A 27,997-nucleotide genomic window follows, 5' to 3' on the forward strand; every position below is an offset into this window, starting at 1 on the left:
GTCACACACTATCACACAGTCACAATCACCCAATCACACATAATGAATGGCACAGTCAGAATCACTGAGTCACACACCATCACAGAATCACTGAGTCACACACCATCACAGAATCACTGAGTCACACACTATCACACAGTCACAATCACTCAATCACACATAATGAATGGCACAGTCAGAATCACTGAGTCACACACTATCACACAGTCACAATCACTCAATCACACATATAAATAACACAGTCAGAATCACTGAGTCACACACCATCACAGAATCACACACAATCATAGACTCATTGAATCACACACAATCACAGAATCACTGAATCACACACTATCACAGAATCACTGAGTCACACACCATCAGAGAATCACACATCATCAGGGAATCACACACCATCACAGAATCACTGAGTCACACACCATCACAGAATCACTGAATCACACACTATCACACAGTCACAATCACTCAATCACACAATGAATGGCACAGTCAGAATCACTGAGTCACACACCATCAGGGAATCACACACCATCAGAGAATCACACACAATCATAGACTCACTGAATCACACACTATCACACAATCAGAATCACTGAATAACACACAATCAGAATCACACAATCACACTGAATCTCAGAATCAGAATCACACACAAGCACAGAATCACACACAAGCACAGAATCACTGAATCACACACAATCACACAATCAGAATCAGTCACACACAGTCACACTATCAGAATCACACAATCAGAATCAGTCACACACAATCAGAATCACTGCATCACACAATCACACACAATCAGAATCACAGAATCAGAATCACACAGAATCACTCACAATCACAGAATCAGAATCACAGTCACACACAATCACTGAATCACTCACAATCAAAGAACCACATACAATCATAGAATCACTGAATCACACAGATTCTCAGAATCAGAATCACAGAATCACACAATCAGAATCACTGAATCACACACAATCAGAATCACACAATCAGAATCACTGAATCACACACAATCACAAAATCAGAATCACTGAATCACACACAATCAGAATCACACAATCAGAATCACTGAATCACACACAGTCACACAATCAGAATCACACAATCACTGAATCACACACAATCAAAGAACCACATACAATCATAGAATCACTGAATCACACAGATTCTCAGAATCAGAATCACACACAATCACAAAATCAGAATCACACAATCAGAATCACAGAATCACACAAAATCACAAAATCAGAATCACAGAATCACACACAATCACAGAATCAGAATCACTGAATCACACACAATCACAAAATCAGAATCACACAATCAGAATCCCAGAATCAGAATCACTGAATCCGACACAATCACAGAACCAGAATCACTGAATCACAATCACAAAATCAGAATCACACACAATCAGAATCACTGAATCCCACACAATCACAGAATCAGAATCACTGAATCACACACAATCAGGATCACTGAATCACACACAATCACAAAATCAGAATCGCAGAATCACACACAATCACACAATCAGAATCACTGAATCCCACACAATCACTCACAATCACACACAATCAGAATCACACACAATCACAGAATCACACACAATCACAGAATCAGAATCAGACTTTCAGAATCACAGACAATCACAAAATCAGAATCACACAAAATCAGAATCACTGAACCACACACAATCACAGAATCACTCACAGTCACACACAATCAGAGAATCAGAATCAGGCTTTCAGAATCACACACAATCACAGAATCAGAATCACTGAATCCCACACAATCACAAAACCAGAATCACAGAATCACTGAATCCCACACAATCACAAAATCAGAATCACAGAATCACACACAATCAGAATCACAGAATCACACACAATCACAGAATCACTCACAGTCACACACAATCAGAGAATCAGAATCAGACTTTCAGAATCACACACAATCACAGAATCAGAATCACAGAATCCCACACAATCACAAAACCAGAATCACAGAATCACTGAATCCCACACAATCACAAAATCAGAATCACAGAATCACACACAATCAGAATCACAGAATCACACACAATCACAGAATCACTCACAGTCACACACAATCAGAGAATCAGAATCAGACTTTCAGAATCACACACAATCACAGAATCAGAATCACAGAATCACACACAATCAGGATCACAGAATCACACACAATCACAGAATCACACACAATCAGAGAATCAGAATCAGACTTTCAGAATCACACACAATCACAGAATCCCCAGGTTGGAAGAGACCTCCAAGATCACTGAGTGCAACCCAGCCCCAACAGCTCAACTCAGCCCTGGCCCCCAGTGCCACATCCAGGCCTTGTTAAACACACCCAGGCATGGGGACTCCACCACCTCCCCATCCCAGTATTTTATCAGCCATTCCAGAACATTCCAGAACTTTCTCACCCTTTCTGTACAGAACTTTTCCCTAATATCCAGGCTAAATCTCCCTTGGTGCAGCTCAGGGCTGTGTGCTGTGGTTCTGTCAGTTCCTGGAGAAAGAGCCCAGCCCCAGCTGAGCCCAGGCCCCTTTCAGGTGGTTATAGTTTGTTTTTGTGGTTGATTTGGTTTCACTCTGTACTTCCACCTCTAAGGAACGTTCCAAAGGAGATTCTGACCTTTAGGGTTTGAGAACCACTTGCAGACATTGATTTGCACTAAGCTGCAGCCTTACTGGCCAAAGTGGGAAGAGAGAAAGAAAAGTTCATTTACCAATTATTAAATCTGACTTGGTTCACATTCCTGGCCTGTCATTAGCAGAAATAATGTTTGATGTCACTGATTAAACTGCAGTTGCTGCATGAAGATAAACTTGTGCCCATATCTATTTATGGTCAGAAATAACTTGTAATTAAAATAAATCCAAAATGCAGTTTGGGGCAGGGGCTGATCTGTGCCTGGCACAGGGAAGGAGGCTCAGTGACTTTCTGCCATTTTCCTGATCAGAAGGAACAACTATTCCTGCTGTTTCAAGGAAAAACTTTCCTCCCTTGTCAGTTCATTCACTCTTAAAAATGTAACTTTAATAAATAACATAACTGGGATGAAAATATTGAATAAAATCGAGGGCATACCTGTGCTGGCAGAAAAACTTACTGGTGTCCATCTGCTTTGGCACTTCCTTGCTTTGGGCTTCTGAGCTCACTTGGCTTCAACTGACATTTGATAGGAAGCATCTCAAATAATTTCTGAACTCTCATAAATGTTTTGTTAAAGTATGTAATTAAACTTACTTATGATATAAAGGTGCTTATATTTGTTCATCTCAGACTTCAATAAAAATATGAAGTTTTTTTCCTTTTCTTTCCTAATTTGAACAAGGACCCCACAATGACTGATTTAATCCCCTCCTCTCCCTCTGTCTCTCCAAAACATCTGATGCCTTTACTCATTTCTTTCTTCTCCTGGTTGATATTCCCAATCCCTTTCCTCAGCAAACATAATTAATCAGGAATACTCCTTTGTTCCCCTGTGGCATTTCCCAGGCAGAGGAGTGACCTGGCAGTGATGTCAGGGGGACACATCTGACCCCAGGAAAAGACAAACCTTCCAGACTTATTCAAGGAGACTGGCACCATCTTTTAAAGCACATTTTATCCTCTTCTGACAATTCTTCTCATTTATCTGTAACATTTTAAACTCTGTTCCCATCTATTATATAGGATAAGCCACTGAAGCAAAAGGAACTGTGCATAAAAGCATGAAAAGTACCCTAAAATGTTATTTCTGCATCTCCAGCAAGTGCAGGAGCTTCTCTGGGAACCACCAAACACCTCCCAGCAGCAGCTGCCCCAAAGCCCAAAGGTTTGCATCTCTCACTGGTGTTTTCACATGTGCTGCACTCAGGTGGTTGTGCAGGATCTCTACAAACCCAAACTGACTCCAGCCTTGGAGGGTGGGAGGGAAAACCCCCTTGGCTGGGGGCCAGAGAGGGACTGTGACTCCCCAGGGGTTACAGCTCTGCACTGAAATTCTGAACAACTCAAGGGCTCCTCTTGTTTTCCTCCATAAATCCAGTGGCTCCAAAGCTGCTCTGGAAGATCCTGCAAAAGCCTGCCCAAATAAAGCAGGGAGCTTCATTAAAAATGACCAGGCAAGCCAGCAGCTTAGAGAAAAATAACAGTAATGAAACCTAAAGCTTTCCCTCCTGCACGCCTTGCCATTCCTGCTGGAGCTCTGAGGCTCTTCCAAGGCACAAGAAGCCATCTGCTCTGCTCAGGCAGGACACAGCATGTGGCAGCACAGCCCCACAGAGCCCTCAGCTGCTGGGGTGGAAAATCTCTGAGGGGCAGGGACATCCTGGCTGCAAAAACCTGGGCAGGGAGGCACATCCAGCTGGGCACGGGCACCAGGGGCTCAGGGGATGCTCCTCTGGGTGGGGATGCTCCTGCTGGGTGGGGATGCTCCTGCTGGGGCTCAGGGGATGCTCCTCGTTCCTGGGTAGCTGATGTGGAGCAGCCTCTCCAGGCTGATTCTCTCAGGCATGCTCAGGGTCTGGAGCAGAACTGCTCCATGGGGCTTTTCCAAACACCAGAGGGTGTAAAGAGGGAATTGCAGTGGGTTTATTGTTTATTCCTGGCTGGAGAAAGCTGGGCATGGAGGCACATCCAGCTGGGCACAGGGGGCTCAGGGCTGCCTCAGTCCTGCCCAACACCTTCAGGGCATGGAGGGCACCAGCCTGGCCCAGCTCAGGGACAGCCCCAGGGGGGGATGTGGATCTGCTGGGGACAGGGGGCTCTGAGAGGGACCAGGACAGCCTGGATCCATGGGCTGAGGGACAACGAGGGTGAGGGACAACAAGGGTGAGGGACAACAGGGCCAAGAGCTGGGTCCTGCACTGGGGTCACCCCAGGGAACAGCCCTGGATGGGCAGGGAATGGAGCCCCAGGAGGGGCTGAGGGAGCTGGGCAGGGAATGGAGCCCCAGCAGGGGCTGAGGGAGCTGGGCAGGGAATGGAGCCCCAGGAGGGGCTGAGGGAGCTGGGCAGGGAATGGAGCCCCAGGAGGGGCTGAGGGAGCTGGGCAGGGAATGGAGCCCCAGGAGGGGCTGAGGGAGCTGGGAAGGGAATGGAGCCCCAGGAGGGGCTGAGGGAGCTGGGCAGGGAATGGAGCCCCAGGAGGGGCTGAGGGAGCTGGGCAGGGGCTCAGCCTGGAGCAAAGGAGGCTCAGGGGGCCCTTGTGGCTCTGCACAAGTCCCTGCCAGGAGGGCACAGCCAGGGGGGGTCGGGCTCTGCTCCCAGGGAACAGGGACAGGACAAGGGGAAATGGCCTCAGGCTGGGCCAGGGCAGGCTCAGGGTGGACACCAGGAGGAATTTCTGCATGGAAAGGGGGCTCAGGCCTTGGCAGGGGCTGCCCAGGGAGGTGGAGGTGTCCAGGGAATTCCTGGATGTGGCACTGAGTGCCCTGGGCTGGGGACAAGGTGAGGATCAGGTCCAGGCTGGACAAAGAGGCCTTTGACAGCTGAAATCTCTCTGTGATTCCAAGAAAACCCCACTGGTCTAAGCCCCAGGGTGAGCCCAACAACCCCACGTGGTCAGAAACTGCTACAGATTGGACTGGATTCAAGTTCAACAAAGATGGAGCTTTGAAGTCACAATGTTTAATCAGAGGTTTCTTTGACAGCCTTCCAAAACTTTTAACACAGGTTCCCTCCAGACAAAACACAACAAACTCAGCTCCAGGAGAGCTCCAAACCACCTGAGTTTCTGTGACTTCAGATCTCAGCTGAGAGCCCAGACCAGGACAAGTGCCAGCCCTGAGGAACCTGCAGGTCAGGCTAAGAATGGTGAGGGTGGCACTGAGGTGCCAGCCCCGATGCCAAGGTGCCATTTGAAGCTCTCTGTGGCCATTTGCAGTGCCCAGGGAAGCCTGAGCCTGGGCCCAGGGCTCTGCAGGCTCTGCAGGCCAGCACTGAGAGGCTGAGCACAGATTATTCTGGCACAGGTTTGCTCTCCAGCACACTCAGTGCCAAACCAGAGCCAAAGCCTCGTCTTCCTTCACTGCCCCAAAGCCTGAGGAGTAGAAATGGCTTTTTCCAAGCTGCCTGTTGAAGTTCATGGCATGGCATTTACCAGGAGCCTGCAAACAAGAGCAAATCCAGCAGCTGAAACTGCTTCCTTGAAATAAAGCAGTGCTCCTGTTGGGTAAGAGAAATGAAACATTACAGGAGGATTTCTGAGCAGGAGGAAGTTGGAAACAGTCGAATTAAGAGCTCACCCCTCCCTCTCAGGAAGGGAAGACTTTTGTGAAGGGGATTTCTGAGCACTCAGTGCTTCCATAGACCCTGGCAAAACCAGGTTTTGGAGAACCTCCCCTGTCCATCTGACCCCCAGGCCCCAGCCCTGCCTGCAGAGCACAGGACAGAGCTCTGCAGCTGCCTCTGAATGCAGTATTCATGATCAGGAAGGGTTCTGAGCTGCATTCCTGCCCTTTTGCCCACTAGCCCAGGCTTGGAGCTGGAGCAGGAGCAGGTCCCACACACCTGGCAGCTCAGGGCCCCCTGGCACACCTGGGGAGGAGGGAAATTCCAGGGAGGAACACCTGGAAACAGGAACTGCTTTCCCCCTCACAAGTGACTTCAGCATTAAACAGCCTGCCCAGCTTTAATGCATTCATTTCACCTCCTCCATTGACTCACAGTGTGAAATCTTCCTCACAGGTCTAAACCAAAGTAACTCCAGGTTTGTGAAGTGTTAGATATCACTGAAAGGCTACAGGAGCACAGAACCACTCATCTGCATTGAAAAGTCTCTCTGCCACTGCCCCAGGCAATGGGAGCTGAACACCTCCACGGGCCTGACAACTTTAACTTGGTCTGAGCTGCCAGACACACACACAACACCTGCCTCAAACAAACAAAACTGCACCCAAACTGCTCCTCACTGCTCACAAAGAGCTTGCTTTCCACAAGAAGCCTGAAATAAAAGCCCAACTGATGGCATTTGTCTTCTGTAAAACTAAGAGGTTTTAGCCCTTAGTTTTGTCACTTTCTGTTTTAATAAATAAATAAATTTTTAAAAATGTAAGTTAGGGCCTTAGCTCCCTCCCTGTTTACTTGATGCCAGGACAGCCCTTTACCTCTTAAATCCCAGAATCACTGAGGCTCTTGTTCACCCAAGACCACTGAGTCCAACCTTAGACCTAAATAAAGTTAAAAGTTGCACTGGCAAAGACTGAAAATACCTCACCTTGCAGTCAGTCAGTAGCTACTCAAGTTACTATGTTTTTAAGTGTTTTCTAGCCACAGCACATCCTTCAGACATCCAGCTCTTTAAAAACTTAGTGATGAATTGGCACCTGCTGTTGTAATTCTATTTGTTTCCACCTGGCCAAATACAATGTGCTGTCTGCTGTGGAATTTCAAGGTCTCCTACTGTTTCTTCTAGATCTAGGCTGCCTAAAAATCTTCATTACATAAGTTTTTTTTAAATAAATCTGTATTATTTAAGCACAGCTGAGAAGTTAAAATAGTTCAGTCCTTAAAGCCCACAGGACTGGGAAAGGCCCATGAAACTATTTAAATCTAGGCACAGTTCATCAACAGAAATCTGTTTGAACACTAAACCAGAGACAACAAAATCATGGTTTCTTCTCCCTGCCACCAAGGGGAAAACAATTAACGTAATAAAAATATGATGAATTCAAATCCTTAGCACCTGAATCACCCAATCTGAATCCCTCTTTAGGCTCTCTAAAGCTGCCCCAGAGCAGCACACACCCACCCTGGTTTAAAGGGCTGAGAACATCCACCTTGGTTTAAAGAACTCAGAACATCCACCTTGGCTTAAAGGGCTCCTAACTCAGAACATCCACCTTGGTTTAAAGAACTCAGAACATCCACCTTGGTTTAAAGAACTCCTAACTCAGAACATGCACCTTGGTTTAAAGAACTCAGAACATCCACCTTGGTTTAAAGAACTCCTAACTCAGAACATGCACCTTGGTTTAAAGGGCTCCTAATTGAATACACCCACTTTGATTTAAAGGGCTGCACAACTGAACACATCCACCCAACTGAGAACATCCACCTTGGTTTAAAGGGCTGCACAACTCAGAACATCCACCTTGGTTTAAAGGCTGCACAACTGAACACATCCACCCAACTGAGAACATCCACCTTGGTTCAAAGAACTGAGAACATCCACCTTGGTTTAAAGGACTGCCTAACTCAGAACATCCACCTTGGTTTAAAGGCTGCACAACTCAGAACATCCACCTTGGTTTAAAGGGCTCCTAACTGAACACATCCACCTTGGTTTAAAGGGCTGCACAACTGAACACATCCACCCAACTGAGAACATCCACCTTGGTTCAAAGAACTGAGAACATCCACCTTGGTTTAAAGGACTGCCTAACTCAGAACATCCACCTTGGTTTAAAGGGCTGAGAACATCCACCTTGCTTTAAAGGGCTCCTAATTGAATACAACCACCTTTATTTAAAGGGCTCCTAACTGAACACATCCACCTTGGTTTAAAGGGCTGCACAACTCAGAACATCCACCTTGGTTTAAAGAGCTCCTAACTCAGAACATCCTCCTTGGTTTAAAGGGCTCCTAACTGAACATATTCATCTTGGTTAAAAGAGCTCCTAACTCAGAACATCCTCCTTGGTTTAAAGGACTGAGAATGTCCACCTTGGTTTAAAGGGCTCCTAATTGAATACACCCACCTTTATTTAAAGGGCTCCTAACTGAACACATCCACCTTGGTTTAAAGGGCTGCACAACTCAGAACATCCACCTTGGTTTAAAGGGCTGAGAATATCCACCTTGATTTAAAGAACTTAGAACATCCACCTTGGTTTAAAGGGCTCCTAATTGAATACACCCACTTTGATTTAAAGGGCTGCACAACTGAACACATCCACCCAACTGAGAACATCCACCCTGGTTTAAAGGCTGCACAACTCAAAATATCCTCCTTGGTTTAAAGAACTCAGAACATCCACCTTGATTTAAAGGGCTCATAACTGAACACATCCACCTTAGTTTAAAGGGCTGAACAGCTGAGAATATCCACCTTGGTTTAAGGGGCTGAGAACATCCACCTTGGTTTAAAGGGCTGAGAACATCTACCTTGCTTTAAAGGGCTCCTAATTGAATACAACCACCTTTAAATAAAGGGCTCCTAACTCAGAACATCCACCTTGATTTAAAGGGCTGCACAACTCAGAACATCCACCTTGATTTAAAGGACTCCTAACTGAACATATCCACCTTGGTTTAAAGAACTGAGAACATTCTTCTTGCTTTAAAGGGCTGCATAGCTCAAAACATCCTCTTTGGTTTAAAGGCTGCACAACTCAGAACATCCTCCTTGGTTTAAAGGGCTCCTAACTCAGAACACCCACCTTGGTTCAAAGGGCTCCTAACTGAACACACCCACCTTGGTTTAAAGGGCTCCTAACTCAGAACATCCACCTTGGTTCAAAGGGCTCCTAACTGAACACACCCACCTTGGTTTAAAGGGCTCCTAACTCAGAACATCCATCTTGGTTTAAAGGGCTCCTAACTCAGAATATCCATCTTGGTTCAAAGGGCTCCTAACTCAGAACATCCACCTTGATTTAAAGGGCTCCTAACTCAGAACACCCACCTTGGTTTAAAGGGCTCCTAACTCAGAACACCCACCTTGGTTCAAAGGGCTCCTAACTGAACATATCCACCTTGGTTCAAAGGGTTGAGAACATCCTCCTTGGCTCAAATGGCTGAGAACATCCACCTTGGTTCAAAGGGCTCCTAACTGAACACACCCACCTTGGTTCAAAGAGCTCCTAACTCAGAACACCCACCTTGGTTTAAAGGGCTCCTAACTCAGAACACCCACCTTGGTTCAAAGGGCTCCTAACTCAGAACACCCACCTTGGCTTAAAGGGCTGCCCACTGAGAACAGAACTGAGAACACCCCCCCAGGGCTGCCCAGGACTGGGAGTCCTCAGTCCCACATCACCTGTGCTGTGTGTGATGTAACTGAACTGCTGGAAAAGTGCTGCTTTTCTCTTGCTGCAAAAACCTTTTCCTTGCATTATGGCTCCTTTTTAAGCCCCCTCCACCACCCAGCACTCCCTAAAGCATGCACTGCTCTTGGTTCCTGGGATAAACCAGAGGCCTGGCTGCATCAGCTGCACCTCAGCCAACAAAAAAAGCCATTTACTGTTCCAAAAACCCCCAGCCTGCTCCAAACCCAGGGAGCCTGGGACAATGCTGGCAGGGCTGCTGCATTCACCACCACAGGAACTGCAGTGAACAATGAGGGTGTCCCACAGAGCTCACAGGAGGTCCTGGATGTGTCCCCTTAAACACAGGATTCTGGAGGTGTCAGAGCCAGCTCTGGCAGCCCAGCCTGGGAGCTGCTCCCTTGGGACTGACTGGTTTGAGTGGGAAGGGACCTGAAAGCTCAGCCAGTGCCACCCCTGGATCCCTGGCAGTGCCCAAGGCCAGGCTGAAGCTTGGAGCATCCTGGGACAGTGGAAAGTGTCCCTGCCATGGCAGGAGGGTGGAATTCAATGCTGTTTTGTTCAAAGCTCTTTCCCACCCAAAGCATTCTGTAATTCTATGATTCACCTTCCCCAGACGAGGGATGTGTTGCACAACAAACATAATTCTGGAGGAATTTGAAACAGAGGACTCCATCTTTTTACATGATTCCATATTTCCACGTGTCCAGCACATAACAGAACATGCAGCAGTCACTGCTTCACGACACGAGTTTGTCATCAGTGAAAAATGTCAGTATCAGTATTGTGAGTGTCAAAAGCAGGCAACTGAACACACAAAACACAAGACTTTACTGTAAACACCACAGTCAGTCCCAACAGATCCCGTTACCTGAATCACACTGAGAAGTCTCTCAGGGCAACTTCCACTTTCCCGGGCTCACTTCCTTCTTCAGACATTAAAACCACGACCTAAGGAGAGGCAAATAACACCAAGTGAGCCTTTTCTGCAAGAAAGCAGGGGTGTGCCATGGAAAAACTACGCTGCCTCATTTCACAGCCCCAGCACGGTGCTGCTTCTGCCCTGGCTGCTGCTCCCGTTAACTGCAGATCAACGGAGCCTGCACATCCCGGGTCTCCCGTTAACTCCAGAGCAACGGAGTCTCCACGTTCCAGGTCCCCCGTTAATTACAGATCAGTGGAGCCTACCCATTCCAGGTCTCCCGTTAATTACAAATCAGTGCAGCCTGCATATCGCGGGTCTCCCGTTAACACCAAAGCAATGGAGCCTGCACACCCGGATCCCCCGTTAACACCAAAGCAATGGAGCCTGCACACCCGGATCCCCCGTTAACACCAAAGCAATGGAGCCTGCACATCGCGGGTCTCCCGTTAACGCCAAAGCAACGCAGCCTACACATTCCGGCTGCCTGCCAGCAGCTGTTCCGCGGCCGGGAGGAACACCGGAGCACGGCCAAACCAGCGGCCGTCCCCCCAGCCCGGTGACCCGGCCCCGCTGGGCTCTCCCCCGCCCGGCGCCGCCGTTCCCCGCCGTACCTGAGCCGGTGCCGGGGCTGCCGCGGCTCCCGGGGCTCCAGGGGCGGCCGGGCCGCCTCAGCCGCCGCCGCGCTCCAACGGTCCCGGCCGCCGCCGCGCGGCGCCCCGGCCAATCAGGACCCGCCTCCGCCGGGGGCGCGCGACCCCCCGCCAATCCGCGCCCTCCTGGCCCCGCCTTCTCGCGCCTCTCAGCCAATCGGCGGCCAGCGCCGCCTGGCGCGCTCCCGCCTCCGCCACAGCGCGCCCGCGCCGCGCGGCGCTCACCCCGGGGCGCGGCGGGACTGCGCAGGCGCAGCGCGAGCAGCCCAGGGGCGGCCCCGCCCCCGGCCCGCCCTGAGGGGCTGGGGCCGCCCGAGGGGAGAGGGGCGGGCGGAGCGACGGTCGGGGCTGCGCTGGCGCCTCCGTCAGCCGTGGGTCCCCTCACAGCCATCCCTCAGCCATGGCTGTCCCTCAGCACCATCCCTCAGCACCGTGTCAGCCATGGGTCCCCTCAGCACCATCCCTCAGCACCGTGTCAGCCATAGGTCCCCTCAGCACCATCCCTCAGCACCGTGTCAGCCATGGGTCCCCTCACAGCCATCCTTCAGCACCGTATCGGTCATGGCTGTCCCTCAGCACCGTGTCTGCCATGGCTGTCCCTCAGCACCGTGTGTGCCATGGCTGTCCCTCACAGCTGTGAACAACAGCCATCCTTCCGAACAGTCCCCTCACAGCTGTGAGCAACTGCCGTTCCCTCAGCATCCAGCCACAGCCATTGCTCAGCTCCATCCCCTCAACTCCCAGGGCCGGAGCTCCTCTGCCATGGAGCCAGGCTGGCAGAGCTGGGAATGTTCAGCCTGGAGAAAGCTCCAGGGAGATCCTGGAGCCACTGCCAGGGCCTGAAGGGGCTCCAGGAGAGCTGCAGAGGGACTGGGGACAAGGCCTGCAGGGACAGGAGCCAGGGAATGGCTCCCAGTGCCAGAGGGCAGGGCTGGACGGGATCTTGGGAATGGGGAATTGTGCCCTGGCAGGGTGGGCAGGCCCTGGCACAGGGTGCCCAGCCTGGATCCCTGGCAGTGCCCAAGGCCAGGCTGGACACTGGCACACCCTGGCACACTGGGAGCTGTCCCTGCCATGGCAGGGCTGGCACTGGGGGGGCTCTGAGCTCCCTTCCCACCCGACGCTGGGAGGGCAGCTCAGGCTCATACAGACTGTGCCCCTGTCCCTGCAGGAGTGTCCCCTGTGCCAGGGGAGGCTGTCACAGCTCCAGCCATGTCCCACAGCTCCAGCCGTGTCCCACAGCTCCCCTGCCACATCCACAGCTGTGTTTCCAGTGAGGGCATCCCCTGCTCCATGGCGTGACCATGCCTGTGGAGAACAGCATTCCCTGGGCATCGGGGATGTCCCTGCTCGCCTTGCTGGCAGCAGCACCGATGCCGGCAGTGTTCCCTGAGCAGGATCCGGCAGGATGGGCTCTGTTCCAGGCTCTCTGTCGCCGTGCAAATGTCACAGCTCCTCCTGCACAGCGAGGAGAGGGAGAGGGAGAGGAACCACTCCCGGTTTGCACGATTGGGAGGGAGTGCTTTGGCAGGGAATAGGAAATGAGAGGGGAAATTGCCGCTGGAGCCGCTGCTGTGGCGATGCTCGTTGCGAGCTGTGCCAATGACGGCGCTCGGAATTCCGAATTTGTCCCGGCATTCCGGAGCCAAGCCCACGGGTGGCAGTGGGACCAAGTGAGGGAGGTGATTCCTGCTGGCTGCATTTCCACCCCGAAGGCAGCAGCAGCAGCAGCCAAAGCGGCATTTGGAAAAGGCGTCTGCCAGGGAGAAGTGCTGCAACCTGCAAAAACACCAGAGGGTGCCATGGCCTCAGTTATTTCTCTGTGCCTCTGACTCCGGGAGCTCGGGCTTCCCGCTCCTCTGCGGGCTGTGCCCATCCTCCTTCTTCCCAAGGGTCCCAGGGGAATTCAGCCTGGCTAGAAAAAAAAAAAAAAAAAAGGTTTTACTCACTGAACAACGAGACAGAGCCATTAATTAGTCCCACAGATTAAAAATGAGAATAAATTAAAATCTAGTGATGCTGCCAAAATGCCACCTGAGGGCTGGGGTGGATTATTCCCACTGGCAGGTCTCCAACCCCTTCCATACTTAAAATACAGAATTGTTGATACTTTTAATTGAGTCAGGGAAAAGAAATCCCAAGCTCTTGCACGTTCCTCAGTGCTGCTGATTTTACTGAGTTGTTAAGTGCACTCAGAGTTTTCCTGTCAGAAATCAGGTGAGTTGGTTACACACCCGTTTGCCTGAATCCCTCCATTTTAAGGGTGATCAAGTTCCTGTCACTTGATACAGGTTTCTTCCTGTTTTTTTTTTTCCCCAAATCTACAGTTCCACGCTCCTCAAGTGTCTTGGGACCCCAAGTAGTGAGGGAACTGCAGAATTTATTAGGGCTAAGTAATAAACCAATGTTTTCCCATGTTTTCCCCTTAAAATATGCCAAAAGAAAGATTAACAGATATCCAGAGCTTGTAAAGGCAGGCAAGTGGAGTTCCCTGTGGGAGGAAGGCAGAAGGAAATCCCTGAAAAGCCTCAGCAGGACCCAAGGCCATGGCCCCAGATGGTTTTGGTGAGCAGATGGACCATGACAGGGAGCACATGTGTCCAGTGACAGGTGTTGGTTCCTTTGCCCACCCACCCACCAGCACCCAAACCCGTGGGGAAGAAGGTGGAGAAGAAGGTGAAGAAGGTGGGGAAGAAGGTGAAGAAGGTGAAAAAGAAGGACCAGCCTCTGCCCTAAAACCTGCATCTTGCTTTATATATTACTACACTCTAAACACCCAAACTCTAAGTTTTCCACCCTGTGATACCACACACTTCTGTTCAAACTCCTCACCTGTAATCCCAGTGCTATAATTCAATTCTGGAAGCTTCTCCACGGCCTCAGGTCAAATGCAGTGCTCTCCTGAGGGTCTGTGCCTTTCAGCACAGAAAGGCCAAAACTCTCAGCATCCAGGGTTCCAGCACTGAGGAACTACAGGATCCTGTGTTCATTTGCAAAGAGGGCCTTGTGTGAGGAAGAGGAGCAGAATCCATGGCAGGACAGCCCCAGGCCAGGATTTTGTCTGGTGCCATGTCCTGAGGGCATGGATATTCCAGTGCCAGCTTGGGAATGGGCTGTTGGCAGCAGCCCTGGATCCCCCTCTGAGACCCTAAGGTGGATTTTTATACATATATATAAAAAATATATATATATATATATCCATGAGTGTCCCCCATGGATTGCTCCTGGGCTGGTCTAAATGCCCAGAAATCTCCTCAGTGACCCGAGGGTGCCTTTGATGCACACCCCCAGTGATAGTGGAGCCCTAGAAAATGTTAAAAATAGTCTTTGAAAATATTGGGCCTCGTGTTTTCTCAGATCACTGCACCTGGGTAAGCAGTATGATAAAAGATATAATTGTTAGATGTGATGATTGTTCAGTAATTAAATATAATTATTATATAACCATAAGAAGAATCATGAGAAACTATGTTGGAAATTTAAAGGGGGCTATGTTTAGCTGAAATCTGTGTATACAATAGAACAACATAAGTTTAATAATCAACATGAAAGTTATGTAATGATAGAGTATAAAACACATCCACCTTGAATGTATGGTCGGAATCAGATTTGGGTGGAAACCACCCCGATTCCCAGAGCTCTTCGATAAAAAGCACCACATATAATCCCTGATGTGATTGTGTGTTTGTGAACCCAACAGCAGCACTGTGAACCCTGATGTGATTGTGTGTTTGTGAACCCAACAGCAGCACTGTGCTGATTCAGCGTGGCTGGCACAGCCTGTGACACTCCTGGGCTGGCAGTGCCCGGGGCTCCCACAGAGCCCTTCTGTGGGCACAGAGTAAATCCTGTGTGCACCAGGCTCAAGCAGTGCCCATCCCACCAGGACAGGTGAATCCCATCCCTTGGCAAGCAGGCCTGCAGGAAGCTGCAGCACACTCACTGCCCGTGGCATCACATCCCTGGCATCTGGCCTGAGAGAGCCCTCCAAAGGGGAAACCCTCAGCCCAGCTTTCCCACTCTAAAATCCATAACCAGCATCACTGAAGTGACAGGAGACCAGTTTGGTTCAGTTTTGAACTGGGAGATGCAGCAGCACCACTGCAATAAGGAACAATTGTTTGGAGGTGCAGCAGCTCCAACGCTGCCATTTTATCTCACCCAGGCCCCTTGAACAGGAAACAACCCCCAGGGCTGCTGCTCCCTCTCAGGGCTTTGCAGGAGGGCAGGAAGCTGGGAGGAAGAGGCCTGGGATGAAGGCAGGATCCCTCTGGACAGGGTGTCACCCTGCTCTTCTGAGCCTTCTGAGGTTTACATTTTTGTCATGGGGTTTCCCACACACTATTCATGTAAATAATGATTGTTTTGCATTTCTCTCTGGAGGAGGAGAAATTTGATGGGCTGTTGGTTTGACCAGTGTCATTGGAGAGGTGTGGGAACCCAGCACATCGCTCCCGATGTCCAGAGAGGCCAGGAGAACCCTTGGGGGTCTCGGAACTCCTGGAATGTTGCCAAGAGTGCTTGGTGGCTTGATTTTGATCCATCCACAGAAGTGACAGCAGTTTGAGGACATGAGAATCACTTTAGAGTGAAGGGTGTAACAGGGACACATTTATAGGGTGAAATATAAACTTTAAGGTTTTTGGTACAGGGGGATTATGGAGACAAGATGGAGGGATCAGGGCGTGTCTCGTCCTTCTTCTTTCTTCTTCTTGTCCTCCATCTCCTGTGATGATGTTGGCACTTGGGGATTGGTTTATGGTGAAGGTGCACTTGCCAACATGGGTGAAAAGTATTGGAAAATAAAAGTAAATATCATGTACATAGATTTTAGTATAAAAAGACACGACCGCCCCGTGGGTGGTCAGAGTGCCCTTGGCTGCCTTGCAGGTCAGACCTCTGTTGGGCAGACAGAAAATTTTGTAGATAAGAAATAATAAACAACCTGAAGACCGAAAAGCTGAAGAGTCCAGACTCGTCCTTTGAAACGCGTCCACCCAAGAACCGCCCTACCCGTGTCGGGGCAGAGACAGACAGACAGACCAGACAGAGAGGTGGCAATTTCATCCTCCAATCCAGGGCCACTTTTGGCATTCTATTTATATCAAGGTCAAGAAATAAACCTCCCTTCTTTTCACCTTGGAGGTTCCAGCATGTGTGCAGCTTTATTTCGTGTATTATTGGGACAGACAGGGAGCCTGGCACGGGAGGGACAGCCCTTCACAGCCCCTGTGCTCACCTCTCAGTGCAGGGGTGCAATAGGAAGGATTCACTGATTGATGAATGGAAAAAGATATTTGCCTTCACAAATAAACTTTAGGTTTGCTGATAAATGAAACTGGACATTGAAAGATGAAAGAAACAATGGGGAAGAAAAACCCTAAGTTCTGTAAGAATTAAAAATGAAAAGGGAGGGTTATACATTAGAGGGAAAATCTCTGGTATCAGGTGTTTTGGGAAGTCTGTACCTCTCAAGTACCTCAGCAAATGGGGAAAGAGAGAAGGGAAATGTGGCTGGAAAATTGGGATAAAAAGGAGGCTGCAACCTCCAAAAATTGGAGAGACCCCAGGGAAATGCCCCATGGCCTCTCCCTTTATTCAAATTAAGTAAAATGACTCCTCTGTCTCCTTTTTGGACATGAACAGAGGTTCATGTCCATGTGGACATGATCATGTCATGGTGTTTGTGGATTAATTTTCCTGACAACATGGAGCTGTGTGTGCTGTCAGTGCCCCCTCCCGATGGGAACTCACTCCAGTGCCAAGAGCAGCACAGATGGATCCAGCTCTGCAGGAAGATTTGCACCAACAGCCCTGCAGAGTCAGAAATCCCCTATTTGGAGTTCCCTTGACAGGTGGAGGTTGGGTGTCTGAATCCCCCACAGGGCAGCCTTGGTCAAAGGGTGCATTCCATGAGCTGGGAGCTCCTTTCCAGCCTGAATGATTCTGTGGAGAACCCCCCCATTTATCCCCACCCACCCTGGAGCACACCCAAGTGCTCTGGGGCTGGTTTGGAGCCGGGACTGCAGCAGCTTTGGCTCTGTGGGATGATCCTTGTGGGAAGGGTCCATCCCAGCTCCTGGATCATCCCAGGAAAGGAGGAAATCAGAACAATTTATGGCTCTCAAAGTGCTACAGCCTTCCCCAAACTCTGCTCTGGGCTTGTGCTTCCCTGCAGAGCTCCCACCCGCCCTCCCCCAGGCTCCTCTCCCTTGTTTTTGTGTCTTTAAACATTATTACATCTCAGATCCAAGCAGCTCAAATACTTTTTAATACATTGAAAATGTAAAATAAAGCATATACGAAGTACATACAGTATATATATACACATATTTCAAATACTTAAAATTCTTATGTAAAATATGAATTTTTTTTCTATATTATTTGTGTAAAAATACATTTTCAAATGGTGTCACCTCGATTTTGCTGTACAGACCCTCAAGCCCAATCGAAGTCCCTTTTAAAAAGGCAAAAGACAAAGGTTTAGGATTTTTGGAACTATGTTTACAGGCCTGTTGTCCACACAGGAAAAGCCTCTGGGAAACAGTATTGGATTGCTTCTTTGTGAGAATTCCCATTTTTATTGCATTAACGGCAGGAACGGAGCCTTTTCAGTTGTGCTGCAGGAACCCCGCTGGCCTGGCCGAGGAACTGCCCCCGGTACCCTGTCACCACCCAGAACCCCCCCTTTGCCTGCTCCTCTCAGATACTAAAATATATATTATTTAAAATATATTACTGTAAGCTCTCCGACTCGCTCTGCACGTCCAGCAAACGGAAGCATTAAAAACCACCCAGGGCTGCTCGCTCCCGGCACCAGCTCCTGTCCCCTGTCCCCTGTCCCCTGTCCCCTGTCCCCTGTCCCCGTGTCACACGGCGGCGGCAGCGGCGCTCTGCCCACCCCTGCAATGACCTGCCGTAATTAATCAATCAATTACCTGCCATAATTAATCAATCAATCAGCAAAGCGGCGCTGCCCCGGCCCCGCCGCCTCCCACATCCCCGCTGTGGGAAACCCCAGCCCGGCCCTGCCCTCCGCACCTCCCGCGGCTCTCGGGAACCATCGCACGGAGCCTCCCTGGAGAGAAACCCCAAAGCCACTCCCGATCCACCCTCCTGCCCCGGATGGCCTTTGCTGCGTCCCTCCCGAGGATTCCTCCTGAAGGTTCCTCCTGAGAGTCCCTCCCGAGCATCCCTCCCTTGGATCCCTCCGGAAGGTCCCTCCTGAGGATCCCTCCTGAAGGTCCCTCCTGAGGATCCCTCCCAAGGAACCCTCCTGAAGATCCCTCCTGAAGGTCCCTCCCGAGGATCCCTCCTGAAGATCCCTCCTGAAGGTCTCTCCTCAAGGTCCCTCCCTTGCATCCCTCCTGAAGGTCCCTTCCAAGGAACCCTCCTGAAGATCCCTCCCGAAGATCCCTCCCAAGGTCCCTCCCTTGGATCCCTCCTGAAGGTCCCTCCTAAAGGTCTCTCCTGAGGATCCCTCCCAAGGTTCCCTCCCGAGGATTCCTCCTGAAGGTCCCTCCTGAGGGTCCCTCCTGAAGGTCCCTCCCTTGGATCCCTCCTGAAGGTCCCTCCCAATAACAACCTGACCAGGAACTGCTGCTCCAGCAGCTGTTTTGTGCAACCAAAAACAAAGAAAAATAATTCCACCTCCCCAACCAGTGCAACTGCTTGGAACCTCCTCCTTCCTGTAAATTCCCGGAGGGAAAGTAAAATTCCACACCTAATTCCTTCCCTTGCTGCCCACCTGGCTCAAAACCTGAGCCCCCAGAGCCGTGCTGGCACCTCCTGTGCCACAGCCTGTCCGCAGGGTTTGGGGCATTGGTCAGGCTCTAATTCCAGTTCTGTGTCCTGAAAAGGGAAACTGAAACCTCCTCCCTCATCAGGTTCCTTTCCCTGCCACAAACACTCTGACATCAGGCTTTGGAAATCCTGGATTTTTGATGCCACCATTCCCTGCAGTGCCAATAAACTCATTCCTGGGGGGCTGAAATCTAATGGTTTAAACTCTGTCACCACATCCCTTTGTTATAAAATGCCGTGTGGAGGTGCATTTCCTGTGGATGGGAAGGAGCCTCAGCAGTGGGACAGGCTGGTGCCAGCCCAGGAACCCCAGAGGATTCCCCTTTCTGACAGCCATCATCCCACACCCAGCTGCAGCACACAAAACCTCCCGGGCTTTGTCCCTGTTCCAGGGATTATTACACCCAGCCCCTCATCCCAAACAATTTCCTCACACCCAGTGCCCTCTGCTCACCCTCAGAGATGCTCCCTCCCCCAGGCTGCACCAGGGGCGTGCTCAGACCTCAATGGGCACTGAGAAAATCGATTTCCTTAAAAAGAAATGGAAGAAAAGTAGCCCAAGCTAAGTGTTGATCCATGAAATGGAACTAAGGCACTGACAGGTGGAAACTCCCGAGCCACCAGCACCATCCTCCCCTGGCCAGTGCCAGCCTGGGGCCACCTGCATGTCCTGGGTCACCAGCCAGCCCCTCCTGGATGGCACAGCCAGATGGGCACATTCCCATGGGATGGCCCTGGGAATGGCAGCCCCTGCAGTGCCAGGGAATGGGCACAGCAAACCCACGCTCAGCAAGGGCAGCAGGGGAACCCAGCAGGAGGAACCAGCCGGGCAGGGATGGTTTGGGAGGCTCTGAAGAGCCTTTCCAGTGGCAGCTGCAGCAGCTGAATGCCTGGGAGTGCTCAGGGTCACAGCTCCCTCCTCATCCTCTGCTTCCCCCTCTCCAGGAGCCTGGAAAATCAGCCTGAGAGGAGCCAAGGAGAGAGCAGAACTGACCTGATTGTGCAGAGAAACCTCTCCCTCTCCTCTGAGAACTCTCCTCTGTCAGCTGCACGTTGGCCTCTGCCGGGCTGTGCCAGCCAGGAATGGAAGTGTCTGTCCAGGACTGCCGAGGGAGGGGGGGACAGGTCCTGCTCTCAGCTCCAAACCAGCCCACACTGCCTCCTCCCTCCCCAGGTTTACAAAAATGCAGGATTTCCTCTTCCAAGCAAGAGCTGGAAGTGGGAAACAGCAGGAAGTGGCACAGGCAGGGGATTCTTGAGTTCCCCCACCACCACCACCACGGGTGGGAGATGCTTGTGGGGCCAATTTTGTGCAATGTTTCAGATTTAAAGAATGGAGTTAATTTCTAATCCCTAAATGCTCCTCCCCACGGGATCCTGAGCAGCAATGGGGAATCACGTTGGGGGGGTCACTGCTCTGCAGGGAATTTCAGCTGGCAGAACCCAGAGCAGGTGATGCTGCAGCTCCTGCTGCTCCAGGGCAGCTGCACTCCCCAGGCAGGGACTGAGTCTGCAACTCCCTTTGCCTCGTCATCACCAACTAAACCACAGAGCCATGGAACATCCTGTGCTGGAATGGCCCCCCAGGAACCATCCAGTCCAACTCCTGACCCTGCACAGACACCCCAACAATCCCACCCTGTGCCTGAGAGCCTTGGCAAAGGCTCCTGAGCTCTGGCAGCCTTGGGCACCTCTTGTTCCTTGGAAAAGCAGCCAGGAATTATTTCTGCTCCTCACCACCAGTGCTGGGCTCCCGGGGAGAAGGGGAGGGGAGCAGTAGTACAAAGGAGAGGGGAAGGGAAGGCTGAGCACCCCTGCACCACTCAGCTGCCCCACTGCTGGGGGAATATTGCTTCAGCTTAAAAAGGCCTTTGGATTAAAAGTGAATTCAGTGCTTCTCCATCAAAAACATCCACAGCTCTGTCCCCTGACCCGCCCCGGGAGGGGAACAGCCCTGGGTGATTTGTGCTCCATCAGCACCCTCAGCCCCCAGGAACACGGGGCCACTGTGCTTTGATTTCCCTCAGTGCAAGTGAAGGAAGCCAGGAACTGTCAGGGAGCACAGGTGCCACCAGCCTTGTCCCCAGTGAGCCCTGAGGGGCTGCCCAGCACCCCTCCCTCAGCTGGGCCCCAGCTGAGCTGAGCTCAGCCCAATTTGGTATTTCAAACACAAAGAGCCACCCAAGGAGGCCCAGGCAGACTCTCAATTGCCTTCCCCCACACCCAGGAAATACAAAATCTTGGATAGAAATTGGAGATGTCTGACCATGGGGGTGTTTGGATGAGAACAAAACTTCCCAGAGCATGGCAGGACCCAGGGTGACACTTTGTGCCCATCACCTGCCCCTGTGTCCCAAGAGCAGATGGCTCTGGGCTGTGGGATGGCAGCTCCAGCTCCTGGGAATGCCCAGGAGAGCAGATTCCTGATAACCCTGGGAATGCCCAGGAGAGCAGGTTCCTGCCAGTTTGGGAATGCCCAGGAGAGCAGGTTCCTGATAACCCTGGGAATGCCCAGGAGAGCAGGTTCCTGATAACCCTGGGAATGCCCAGGAGAGCAGGTTCCTGCCAGTTCTGGGAATGCCCAGGAGAGCAGGTTCCTGCCAGTTCTGGGAATGCCCAGGAGAGCAGGTTCCTGCCAGTTCTGGGCATTCCCAGGAGAGCAGATTCCTGCCAGCCCTGGGAATGCCCAGGAGAGCAGATTCCTGCCAGCCCTGGGCATTCATTCCCAGGAGAGCAGATTCCTGCCAGTTCTGGGAATGCCCAGGAGAGCAGATTCCTGATAACCCTGGGCATTCCCAGGAGAGCAGGTTCCTGCCAGCCCTGGGAATGCCCAGGAGAGCAGATTCCTGCCAGCCCTGGGAATGCCCAGGAGAGCAGGTTCCTGCCAGTTCTGGGAATGCCCAGGAGAGCAGGTTCCTGCCAGTTCTGGGAATGCCCAGGAGAGCAGATTCCTGCCAGTTCTGGGAATGCCCAGGAGAGCAGATTCCTGATAACCCTGGGCATTCCCAGGAGAGCAGGTTCCTGCCAGCCTGGCCAGGCACAGCTGTGTGACCCCTGCTCCCCGTGGGTCACTGAGAGCCCCAGGACTGAGCTGTTCTGGTCACTGCCATGGCCAGCCCAGCTCCCTGCAGTTCCAGCAGCAGCACACCCGGACACCTGGGATACTCCAGCTGGGATACTGGGAGAGGGGATCTGCAAACCAGGAACACCAGCCTGCACTGCACAGCCCAGGGGCCTCTGGAACAGAGGGAAAGGCATCAGGGCTGCCTCTCAGCTCCCAGGGATGTGAACTGGGAGCAGCCAAGGGAGCCTGCTCAGGGCTCCTGCCTCAGTCCCCACCACCACACACGGCTGGACTCGGATTATCCTGTTCCCTGTGTTCCCTGTGCCAGCAGAAAACCAACAATGGGCTGTGGGCTGGATCTCCCCGGGGAGAGCAGAGCTCAGCAAACGTGCTCAGAGCAGGCTGGGGTTACTGGAACTGCAGTACAAGTCAAACACTATCTCCTAAAAGATTGAAAAAATATCTTTAAACAAAATAATGTGGCATATTTACATAATTCCTTAAGTGCAAACTCTTGTCACAATTCACGTAGTCGAGCGCGATTTCGACTCCCTGTACAAGAAGGTGCTCTTTCGTTAATGAAAGAAGGACTCTAACTCTGGATTCCTGATTCAGTAACGTGTCTCTTGTGCAAGGCAGTAAAATTCCTGTTTCTTCCCAAGATTCTCCCGACGGCGGCCCCCGGAGGGAGCCGTGCTGCTCCCCGTTACCGCACCACGAGGCAGGAGACGCAGAGCTTGGAGGGGCCGATGCAGTCGTCATGGCAGAAGGCACCGCAGCCCTTGCACATGATCATGGCTTTCAACCTGCAGTAACATTTGGAAGGGGGATCCTCCATGGCGCCGTCCTCGGCGAACGCCTGCACCGGGAGGCTCTGCCCGTGGCCGCCAGAGTTCACGGCCTGCCCGGCGGGGATGGTGGTGACGGTCACCGAGAAGGACATGACGTTGCCCATGGAGCTGGCCAGCTGCTTGCACTCGCTCATCAGCGAGCCCTGGCCCACGTCGGGCGAGGTGGAGACGTTGATGGTGCCGCTGTAGCTCCCGGGCAGCTTCGGGGGGTGCGGGGCAGGGAGCAGCGGGGGCTGTGCCGGGTCTGGCGATGGGGTGGGGGGCCCGAAGAGCTCCGTGCCACCGTGGCCCTTGCCCCTCATGGCGTGGGCCATCTGCTCCTGCGCTGCCTGCAGCAGGTCCCGGGCCAGCGCGGTGCCATCCAATGCTGGCACCTTCTCCTTGGCGGCCTTTGCCCCCAGGGCGCCGGGCTCTGCGGTGCCGTGTGAGCCCTGCTCCTTCTCCCCCTGCCCTGCCCGGGGCTCCTCTTTGACGCTGCTGCGCTCCCGTTCATCGCCGGAGCTCTCGTCATCCGCGTCCTCCTCGCTGCTGCTGCTGCTGCTGCCCTGGCCGCCCGCGTCCTCGCCCTCGCCGAGCTCTGCCCTGGCGCCCTCGGCGGGGCTGCTCAGCCCCAGGCGGGGCTCGGCGTTCAGGGAGGAGCCTCTCCTCAAACTCTCCGAGCCGCGGCCGTAGGTGGAGATGTTGAGCAGGTAGTGCCCGGACATGGCAGGCTTGGACGTCCTCCTGCCCGTGAAGCCCAGCATGAATCTCTGGCTGGTGGAGCTGTTTTCCACCGGGAAACCTGAGTGCGGGAGGTTCAGCTGCGAGGGCTGAAGGACGGGCAGCACGTTCTGCCTCTGCACCCTCTTGATCAGAGTCTGCAGGATCTGCTCCTGGGTGGATTTGCTCAGCCCCTCGTGGTGCTGCTCAGGCCCGGGCTCCTTTCCCGAGGGGAGCGGGAAGGTCCTTGGAATGTGAGGCAGGGGCCTGTTCTGGCAGAAGATCTTCCCCAGCTGCTGCGGGGGCACACCCGATGCTCTGTCCCCTGCCTCGGCGCCGGGAGCTGCCGCCCCCTTCTCTTCCTGAGGAGCCACCGGGACAGTTTTCATTTCTGCTTTGGTCAGCGCCTTGGGCAGGATCTGCTCCAGAGGGACGCTCTTGCCCTGGAGCAGCTGGGTGACCAAAGGGTTGTTGGCAGGAATGCTGGAGCTCGCTCGGGGAGGAGATTTAAGGCTGGCTGCTACCGAGGAGCTGCTGGAGGGTGGGACGGCTGCACCCACAGCCCCAGCCTGGGCTCCGGGGCCCGCGGGTGGCAGGGGGGACACCAGAGGGGAAGGAGATTTGCCTTTGGGAAGGTCACAGCCGCTCCCGCTCCCGGCCGCCGGAGCCCCCCGGGCCGGGGCAGGAGGGGCCGCGCCGGGGGTGCCCGGGGAGCCGGGGGTGCCCGTGCCCCGCGGGGGGCTCGGCGTGGCCCCAGCACCGCTCCCTAGCGCCGGGGCTGCCGCGGGGGCCCCTCCTGGCTGTAGTTGTGCTCCAGGAGGATGGCGAGCAGCTCCCGGCTCCGCCTGGGCCTCCACCTGGGAACGGGGCCCTGGGCCATGGGGAAGAAACCTTCTCGAACCTCCCCCGCTTCCAGCTCCTGCCAGTTCCAGCGCCTTCGCTCCAGCTGCGCCTTGGGCGGCTCCGCCGGGGTCCCTCCCGTCTGCCCCCCTGCCCGGGGGTCTCCCCCCGCCCGGGCCGGGCCCTGGCACGGCTCCCCCGGCCGAGGCGGCGGCGGCGGCGGCGGCCGCTGCCCTCTGAGCCTTGGCCTGCTGGGCTCTTGCCTTGATGTCGGCCAAGGTCCTGGCCCCTGTCCTGCCAGGACTGCTGAGGGACAGGGGGAAGCACGCCCTGGGAGAGACCTGGCCCGCAGGAAATGGCATCGGGGAGATTCTGGACACGGGAATCTGCAAGAGAGCGGGAGAAAAGCACAGCTGAGACACGGGGAACACCCGAGCCAGGAGAAAAGCACGGCTGAGACACGGGGAACACCCGAGCCAGCAGAAAAGCACGGCTGAGACACGGGGAACACCCGAGCCACAGGCTGGTGTCTGCACTTTGGTCTGAGAGAAATCGTGGTGGTGGAGGTGGTGGTGGAGAAATCCCTTTGGAGAAACCTCTCCTGTCCCTGCCTTGAGACAAGAAACACATCTGACCCTGGGATGCCTCCCAGGCAGTTTTGGGCTGCTGCAAACCCCGTGGCTCTGGGTGGTGTCACAGACACATTTTTATGAAAAATCCTTTCCTTAGGATTTTTCCTCCTGACAAGCCCAGAGGCCTCAGGAACAAAATGTAACCAAAGGTTATCTGCTGCTGTGGAATGCAGCAGGTGGGTCTGGGATTGGGCTCATGTGGTTGTTTCTAATTAATGGCCAATCACAGCCCAGCTGTCTTGGACTGTCTGGTCAGTCACAAGATTTTATTATCATTCCATTCTTTGCCTTTCAAGCCTTCTGATGAAATCCTTTCTTCTATTCTTTTGGTATAGTTTTAATATATCATTTACTTTTAATATCACATATATATCATAAAATAATAAATCAAGCCTTCTGAAACATGGAGTCAGATCCTCATCTCCTCCCTCTTCCTGGGACCCCTGTGAACACCACCAGAGTGGAGCTCATCCCTTGTGCCACCCAAGAGCCCCCAGGCTCCCTCCCTGAAGGGCTGATCCAGCCCTGCCCTGTCAGCCCCTGTTCCACTGTTTCACGTTATTCACTTGTATTTTCAGATGTAATTTTGTATTCAGATGTCCTCTGAAAGGTGTCACCACCCTGCTGGACTCAGACTTGCTCTTCCCCCCTGCTCATCTATCATTTGTCTCCTTAGTGCCTTTGTACAAAGCCATAAAAATCCCCTGAGCTGCAGAAAAAACACCAATAATTTACTCTTTCCTTCTACAACATTTTCCCCTATGCTCCAGCTGACTTTCCCCATGTTTGCTCTTCCCAACATATGTGCTGAGCCCTGCACTGAGCCTGGTGCTGTTCCCCCTGCAGAGATCTCAGGGAGTTCATTTGAGGTTACTTTTATTTTCCATATCCATAAAATCCTCACTGGATCCCACTGAGCTCTGATCAGCTTTTTGGGGGGGATGACACATCTTGGGGACACGTCTGTCCCCATTTCCCCCTGCTCTGCAAGGGAATCTATTCACAATCACCTTCAACTCGCTCTGCTGCTAAATGAAATCCCACTTTACTGCCCTGGCAGGCCAGCCCTCATTCCTGCATGGTATTCCAGACCTCTTTTGTGGACAGCTCCCCCAGTTCTGTGTCACTGACAGTTCCATTGATGCTTCCCTGCCTTGGTGCTGTTCTTATTAACATGGTGACAATGATGAGCTGCTTTTGAAGTTTTGAGTTTGAGGCCTTTTAGTAGAGAGGGATATGAACAGGGCAGCAGAATTCCTGGGACACACACACAGGACTACAGGAATTCAGCTTCTGCCTCAGGGCCTGGAGCAGCAGGGTCAGCAGCATCTGCCTGCTCCTCAGCTGGCTCTCAAAGTGCTCCTGTCCTGCTGCCTCCCCGTGCCCATCCCAGCAGGAGCCAATTCCCTCCCTCCTTTCCCAGCTGGGTTCTTGCAAAGGCTCAGCAGCCAGAGGGCCTCTGCTCCCGAGATGTTCCCCAGAATTCTCCTTCCCTGCTCCTGCCCTGGCTCTGGAGCCCCACAAACCAGACTGCAGTGCTGCCAGGTGCTCTGCCTTTCACCCCAGTGTCTGAGCTGGCTGCAGAGGAGCCTGGATGGCCCCGTGGCCCTGGGTGTCCCCAGCTGCCAGGCTCCTGCCCCTCTTTGTCATCATGGCCCTGCAGAGCTCTCCCTGTCTGCAGCCTGGCACAGCAGGAGCTGTGACAGGGATGGGCTGGGCTCTGAGGGCCCTTCCACCCCCCTGAACCCCCAGTTTGGGGCTCAGTGCCCTGGGGGAGCCCCTGGGGGAGGCCTGGCTGTGGCTCTGTCCGTGCTGGGCTCACCTTGAGCGGGGGCACGCGGGGCACCGCCGGCCCCGTGCCGGGAAAGGGCTGCCTGCGAAAGGCCTGGTGCTGCTGCTGCTGCTGCTGGCAGGGCTCAGCCACACGGGGCTTCTTCTCAGGGCTGCCTGGAGCTTCCTCCCTGCTCTCCAGCTTCCTCTTGTGGGCCTCCACCCCGACCTCCATGGCCTCGCTCCCGGGGGGCTTCTCCTTCTCCTCCTTCTCCTTCTCCTCCTTCTCGGCCGTGGCCGCCACGGGGCTCTGCGCCTTCGCCGCTGCCCCGCCCGCCTCGGGGCTCTTTGGTTTGCTTGGGGCACCCAGAGATTCCTTCCCTGGCACCTCCTTGGGCACCCCAGGCTTCCTCTGCTCCTCTGCCCCGTGGCTGGTGGTGCTGGGGGGTTTCTGGGGCAGGATTTCTCTCTCCCGGCCAGGCCCCGGCCGCTCGCCGGCTCTCGGCGCTCGCTGCTCCGGGGACACCTCGCTGGCCTTGGCTGCCTTGGGCCGTGGCTCCTCTCTGCCCTCCTCTGCTGCTTTCCTGCCACCTGCTGGGGCTGCCTGGGGCTCCGAGGGGGACGTGGGTGTGCTCTGCTCCCGCCGTGGGGCCGGGGGGCTGCAGGGCCGGCCGGGCTCTGCCGCCTCGGGCTGTGCTGTCAGGCGCTCCGACTCCTCGGGGCTCAGCCCAGAACTGCCAAGGAA

At 53.1% G+C, this 27,997-nt stretch overlaps 2 protein-coding genes across 8 annotated transcripts in view; both read right to left on the reverse strand.

The window, feature by feature from the left end:
- The window catches only part of DTNB (dystrobrevin beta), a 156,937-nt gene extending 145,230 nt beyond the window's left edge, over window positions 1-11,707 (reverse strand). For 5 of the 6 annotated variants that reach the window (XM_071417192.1, XM_071417193.1, XM_071417188.1 and 2 more), the window contains exons 1-2: window positions 11,555-11,707; window positions 10,890-10,969 (exon numbers count right to left, since the gene is read on the reverse strand). The gene's annotated coding sequence lies outside the window, so the exon portion shown is untranslated. The remainder of the gene's footprint in view (window positions 1-10,889; window positions 10,970-11,554) is intronic. The other variant, XM_071417194.1, reaches the window with a different exon arrangement.
- An 11,194-nt stretch (window positions 11,708-22,901) lies between these two features.
- Window positions 22,902-27,997, reverse strand: part of ASXL2 (ASXL transcriptional regulator 2) — a 65,026-nt gene continuing 59,930 nt past the window's right edge. For both annotated transcript variants that reach the window (XM_071417179.1, XM_071417178.1), the window contains 2 exons: window positions 27,305-27,986; window positions 22,902-25,236 (listed from right to left, as the gene is read on the reverse strand). In XM_071417179.1, coding sequence (XP_071273280.1) covers window positions 23,167-25,236; window positions 27,305-27,986 — 2,752 coding nt within the window. In that variant the 3' untranslated portion in view covers window positions 22,902-23,166. The remainder of the gene's footprint in view (window positions 25,237-27,304; window positions 27,987-27,997) is intronic.

This window comes from Agelaius tricolor, unplaced genomic scaffold, assembly GCF_023055355.1.
Source record: "Agelaius tricolor isolate 1412-34295 unplaced genomic scaffold, bAgeTri1.0.p SCAF_68, whole genome shotgun sequence".
Taxonomy (NCBI): Eukaryota; Metazoa; Chordata; class Aves; order Passeriformes; family Icteridae; genus Agelaius; species Agelaius tricolor.